At 48.1% G+C, this 5,839-nt stretch overlaps 1 protein-coding gene across 1 annotated transcript; it reads left to right on the top strand.

The window, feature by feature from the left end:
• Nucleotides 1-1,060: 1,060 nt before the first annotated feature.
• Nucleotides 1,061-4,706, top strand: LOC116514234 (activated CDC42 kinase 1-like). The gene is made up of 3 exons (XM_032225723.1): nucleotides 1,061-1,360; nucleotides 2,315-2,442; nucleotides 4,359-4,706. The coding sequence occupies exons 1-3, from the start codon at nucleotides 1,226-1,228 to the stop codon at nucleotides 4,363-4,365; spliced, it is 270 nt and encodes an 89-aa protein (XP_032081614.1). The 5' UTR covers nucleotides 1,061-1,225; the 3' UTR covers nucleotides 4,366-4,706.
• The last annotated feature ends 1,133 nt before the right edge of the window (nucleotides 4,707-5,839 follow it).

Here is a 5,839-nt window from a genome sequence, read left to right as displayed (position 1 = left end):
CACAGTGTAATTTGAATGTATACATGTACATGGCAAGGGGAACGAATTTTGTGAGATTACCAGCTAGAAGTCCTGCTAGAAATACTTCGAAATCTCCTTCCAGGGGGGTCGGGGAGGGGGGGACAGAAACAGAGACCGTGAGGGGGGGGGGTCTTTAACGATGCTTTGAGCTCCAAGCACATAACGCTTATAACAGTGTTTCTCAACCTTGTCAACTTGAAGATGTCTGGTCTTCAACTCCCAGAATTCCTCAGCCAGCAAATGCTGGCTGAGGAATTCTGGGAGTTGAAGTCCAGACATCTTCAAGTTGACAAGGTTGAGAAACACTGGCTTATAAGCAGCATCCTGAATAAGGGGAAGCGAGCTTCTTATAATCATCTCCACTGTCCTCACCACTCTCTGTAGGGGCTTTCTACAGGCACCGTAGAAAGCACTGCAGCCACCAAAGAGGGATGCGGTTCGTTAAAACGCTCTCCATCAGGCCTCTGTAAAACGTTGCCAGGACAGGAAGAGAAAGATATGCTCTCCTCACCCGACGCAGGTTTACACGCTTCCCTAAGGATGACTGTGGAGAGACCAGTCCAGATAGTTAGTTATCTGCACCCCCAGATACTTAATACTGGGCAACTGCCTAGACATCAGAGGTAGAAGGGAGTTATTACCTTTAAAGCCCTACATGGCTTAGGACCAGCGTATCTGCGAGACCGCCTACTGCCAACGGCCGATAAGATCCCACAGATTGGGCCTCCTTCGGATGCCGTCAGCCGGACAGTGTCGGCTGGCGGGCCCCTGGAGGAGAGCCTTCTCTGTGGCTGCTCCGACTCTTTGGAATCAGCTACCCCCAGAGGTCCGGACCTCACCCATTCTCATGGCCTTCGGGAAAGCTGTTAAAACCTGGCTGTTCCGGCAGGCCTGGGGCTGTTGACCTTATTGTTAAGGTCCAGCCCCGATTAGAACGAATGTGTGTTGTGAATTTTAATCTATTCTTTTTATTTATTTATTTATTTTCTTTCTTCTTTGTAAGCCGCCCGGAGTCCTTCGGGATTGGGCGGCCTATAAATTCAATAAATTCAATTCAATTCAATTATTAAGTTTATCTGCCAATCATCTCTGGTTGGCTTTGCAGCATCGTAAGAGCAAAAATAACATTTCGAAATGGATTAAACGAACGAGGAGCCGGATTTTAGCCAGGTGGAGGTGTGGGACCCTCTCCCGAATTACACAAATGTCACACAAATTGCATCGTTTTTTGCTCCCACTTCAGGTCCAGGAAACGGTGCACGGCGTCACCACCGAAGAGTGTAAAGCCGCCCTGCAAAATCACAGCTGGAACGTGCAGAAGGCTATCCAATATCTGAAGGTAAAAAAAAAAACATCTGCAGGGAGCATTTCTCCTCCTGGCACGAGGAAGAGAGGAGGGGGATTTGGGGGTGGGGGGGGGGGCGAGTGGCCCCAGCGCAGGACGAATCCAGTTGGAAACCCAAGATCCCTTTGGATCCTGAATTTACGGACCAGCCTCCTCCATCGTTGGTGGTCTCTGAGCTTGGTGGTTTTGTTGCAGATGTTTCGTGAGCCAGTTAGGTAACATCATCAGGGCTAGAAGGGTGGGAGGTTTGGAGAGAGACACAGAGAGGAAAGAGAACTGTGGGGTCCTTGGTGCTCTCTGAACGTGGTTATTTTCTTGCAGACGTTTCACGACCCAACTAGGTAACATCATCAGGGCTAGAAGGTTAAGGTGTTTGAGGAGGAAGGAAGGAACAGCTGTAGTATCTTTGGTACTCCCTGAGCTTGGTTGTTTTCTTGGGGACGTTTCACAACCCAACTAGGTAACATCATCAATGCTAGAAAGGAGGAGGGCAGAACAAGAAGCAATGGGTGGAAACTAAGGAGAGAAGCAACTTAGAACTAAGGAGGAATTTCCTGACAGTGAGAACAATTACTCAGTGGAACAGAAGTTGCCTCCAGAAGTTGTGAATGTCCCAACACTGGAAGTCTTTAAGAAGATGTTGGACAGCCATTTGTCTGAAATGATATAGGGTTTCCTGCCTAGGCAGGGGGTTGGACTAGAAGACCTCCAAGGTCCCTTCCAACTCTGCTATTGTATTGTATTGTATTGTATTAAATCCTGCAGCTGTTCTTCATATGTTTTAAATCTCCAGGCCCTTTAATCATCTGAGTTGATCTTCTTCGCACTTTCTCCAAAGTCTCAACGTGTTTTTTCGTAACATGGTTGGCCGCTCCGTCTGTTATTTCTGTAGCGCACTCACCTTTCTCTCTCTCTCTCTCTCTCTCTCCCTTCTCACCTGGCCTGTAGGTTGAGCAGCTCTTTTGCCTGGGACTGAAGACACGCCTGGAATGTCACAAAGTCCTGGAGATGTTCCACTGGAACCTGGAGCAGGCCAGTTCTCACCTGCTGGACCCCTACAACGCTTCCCAACTCAAGTAAGAGTCACCGTAAGGCACAACCTGGGAAGGGTTTGAGCCTCTCAGGTTGACCTCTCTACAAGTCTGGTTTTCCCAAGGCAGCCTCCCATCCAGGTACTGGTTAGTCCTTGACTTACAGCAGTCCGTTTTAGTGACCAGAATTACAACAGCACTGGGGATAGGGGACTTAACGACCGTTTTTCACACTTAACGACCATTGCAGCATCCTTGCAATCCCACGGTCAAAATTCAGGTGCCTGGCAACCTGGTTCATATTTACGACAGTTTGCGGGGTCAGGTGTGGGGGTCTCCCTTTACGACCGTCGGACGTGCCAAGTCCATGAGGAATCTGGCTTCACTTAACAACCGTGTTAACTAATTGAACGATTGCAGTGATTCACTCAACAACTGTGGCAGAAAAGGGTCGCACAGTGGAGCAAAACACATTTAACCATCTTGCCTTGCAACCAGAATTTGAGGTTTCATGATAGTCCATAGGTTGAGGATGACCTCAGAATATCTCAGGGAGGACCTCAGGGAGCCGAGGTGGCGCAGTGGTTAAATGCAGCACTGCAGGCTACTTCAGCTGACTGCTAGTTCTGCAGTTCGGCTGTTCAAATCTCACCGGCTCATGGTTGACTCTGCCTTCCATCCTTCCGAGGTGGGTGAAATGAGGACCCGGATTGTTGTTGTGGGCAATATGCTGACTCTGTAAACCGCTTAGAGAGGGCTGAAAGCCCTAGGAAGCGGTATATAAGTCTAACTGCTATTGCTATCTCAGAATTGAGATCAACCAAATTTCAGTGCTGTGAAATCAGTTTCTCCTCTGATTGTCTATGAAGATTCTCCGTCATCCCGGTCGTGATTGTCTCAAAGGGGCTTCTTCAGAAGGCAACTGGACTTTCTGGTTTTTTTCTTTGAAGATGTTTCCCTTCTCATCTTCTTCAACTCTGACTGGATGGAGGGGAATGGGAGGATTTATATTCCTTGCAGGCCCAAGAATAGCAATAGCAGTTAGAACTTATATACCGCTTCATAGGGCTTTCAGCCCTCTCTAAGCAGTTTACAGAGTCAGCATATGGCCCCCACAGTCTGGGTCCTCATTTCACCCACCTCGGAAGGATGGAAGGCTGAGTCAACCTTGAGCCGGTGAGATTTGAGCTGCAGATAACAATCAGCTGAAGTGGCCTGCAGTACTGCACCCTAACCACTGCGCCACCTCGGCTCTTGTAAGAATACACTAAGACCACCCTATGGATACAAACACCCAGGCAGAAACTTAAGCAATGTGGTATATGCAGTAAAAGGCAGTGAGCCCTGTGCATATTTGTTCATTGGGGAAACAAAACAGCCACTTCACAGACGCATGGCACAACTTGAGAGAAAGAAAAAAGGAGGAGGAGGGAGGGGAGAAAGGAAGGAAAGAAAGAAGGAAAAGGAAAGAAAGGAGGAAGAAAAAGAAAGGAGGGAGAAAGGAAGGAAAGAAAGTAGGAAGGAGAAAGAAATAGAAAAAAGGAAGAGAGAAAGAAAAGGAGGCAGGAAAGAAAGAAGGAAGGAGAAAGAAATAGAAAAAGAAGAGAAGAGAAATAAAGAAAAGGAAGAAGGAAAAAGAAGGAAGGAGAAAGAAATAGAAAAAGAAAGGAAGAGAAATAAAAGGAGGGAGGAAGGAAAGAAAGGAGAAAGAAATAGAAAAAGAAAGGAAGAGAAAGAAAAAATGAGGGAGGAAGAAGGAAGGAAAAAGGAAGAGAAAAAGAAAGGAAGAGAAAGAAAGGAAAGGAGGGAATAAGGAAGGAAAGAAAGGAGAAAAATAGAAAAAGAAAGGAAGAGAAAGAAAGAAGAGGAGGGAGAAAGGAAAAAAAGAAGGAAGAGTGAAATAGAGAGAGAGAGAAAGAAAAAGATTTAATTTAATTTTTTCATGCTTTTCATCCTTCCAGGCGGTGAATAGTATCCGTCTTCTCAAGCAATTGACCCTTGGGGGATGCCCAGAATTGGTGACTGTCTTCCAACCCTATTGGACCAAGAGTCGCTTGGCAGGCCGTGGATGATGGATCCCAGAGAAGCCACCCTGTAGCTAGGACTGCTGTGAAACAGCCAGCAGGGTCCCGCTGCCTCCCACCTCCCGCCTCCCTCTCAGCCGGTGACTGTAACCCCTCCCCTCCTTCGCGGAGGCAGGCTGAGTGACTCGCCTTCTCCTGCTTCCGCTAGTATTCTCGCTGCTGGATTCCTTTTGTAAAGAGAAGTGTTAACATTAATATATAAATACTCTGTTCTATTTTGGAGAAAAAAAAAGATGAGTTTCCACCTTCGTCTCCGGGGAAGGGCTGGGGCTGGGGGTCGTTCAATCCTTGGAAAGAGGGCGTAAGGGGATAGCGAGCCCCTAAGGGGGAGGCCTGGGACGTGACCTGAAATTATGGTATGTTGGAAAGACCTTGGGGGACGGAGGAAGAGATGCTCCCTAGCCAACTGGGGGTCCGTGAGAAAAATGTAGTGATCCAAAGGAAAATTATTTGCATTTTTTGCATTGCACTTAATCGGGTCCTCAAACTACAGCCCCTGGGACGGATATAGCCAAAGCAATAGCAGTTAGACTTATATACCGCTTCCTAGGGCTTTCAGCCCTCTCTAAGCGGTTTACAGAGTCAGCATATCGCCCCCAACAACAATCCGGGTCCTCATTTTACCCACCTCGGAAGGATGGAAGGCTGAGTCAACCCTGAGCCGGTGAGATTTGAACCGCAGAACTGCAGAACTGCAGTCAGCTGAAGTAGCCTGCAGTGCTGCATTTAACCACTGCGCCACCTCGGCTCTATGTGCAATGAACACTATGTGCAATGAACGCTTGTGTTGCTGCAGAGAGTCTCCCCCCTTGGGGGTCTTTTTGTGGGGGGTTGGAGGGGGGCAGAAATTCCCACTTGGGGTCTGCTTCAGCCTCCTGGTGGGGGGCTTTGGCCGAAGGCTGGAGGGAAGAGCCGCTGGTGGCAAAGAGACGGAGGGCCTCGTTCCAGTGGGACTGCATCATGGCCTGGAACTGGCTGACCATCTCAGTCCACTGAGAAGAGCAACTCAGATGATCAAAGGCCTGGAGACTAAAACACGTGAAGAGCAGCTGCAGGATTTGGATGTAACCAAGCTAGAGAAAAGAAGGACTAGGAGAGACATGATAGCAGTGTTACGAAGAAGATGGGGGTCAGCCTGTTCTCCAAAGCGCCAGAGGGAGAGACGAGAAACAATGGATGGAAACTAATCAAGGAGAGAAGCAACCTGGAATTAAGGAGGAATTTCCTAACAGCAAGGGCAATTAACCAATGGAACTACCTACCACCAGAAGTTGTGGGAGCTCCACCCCTGGAAGTTTTTAAGAAGATATTGGACAACCATTTATCTGAAATGGTAGAGGGTCTCCTCCTTGAGCAGG

The sequence above is a fragment of the Thamnophis elegans genome, chromosome 10, assembly GCF_009769535.1.
Source record: "Thamnophis elegans isolate rThaEle1 chromosome 10, rThaEle1.pri, whole genome shotgun sequence".
NCBI classification, from domain to species: Eukaryota; Metazoa; Chordata; class Lepidosauria; order Squamata; family Colubridae; genus Thamnophis; species Thamnophis elegans.
This window is presented reverse-complemented; position numbering and strand designations above follow the sequence as displayed.

Excerpts from the sequence above, each read along its gene's own strand:
- LOC116514234 (XM_032225723.1), top strand. The coding sequence starts at position 1,226 with ATGTCACACAAATTGCATCGTTTTTTGCTCCCACTTCAGGTCCAGGAA. Across the intron at positions 1,361-2,314 it reads AGGCTATCCAATATCTGAAG|GTTGAGCAGCTCTTTTGCCT; the intron begins GTAAAAAAAAAA and ends CCTGGCCTGTAG.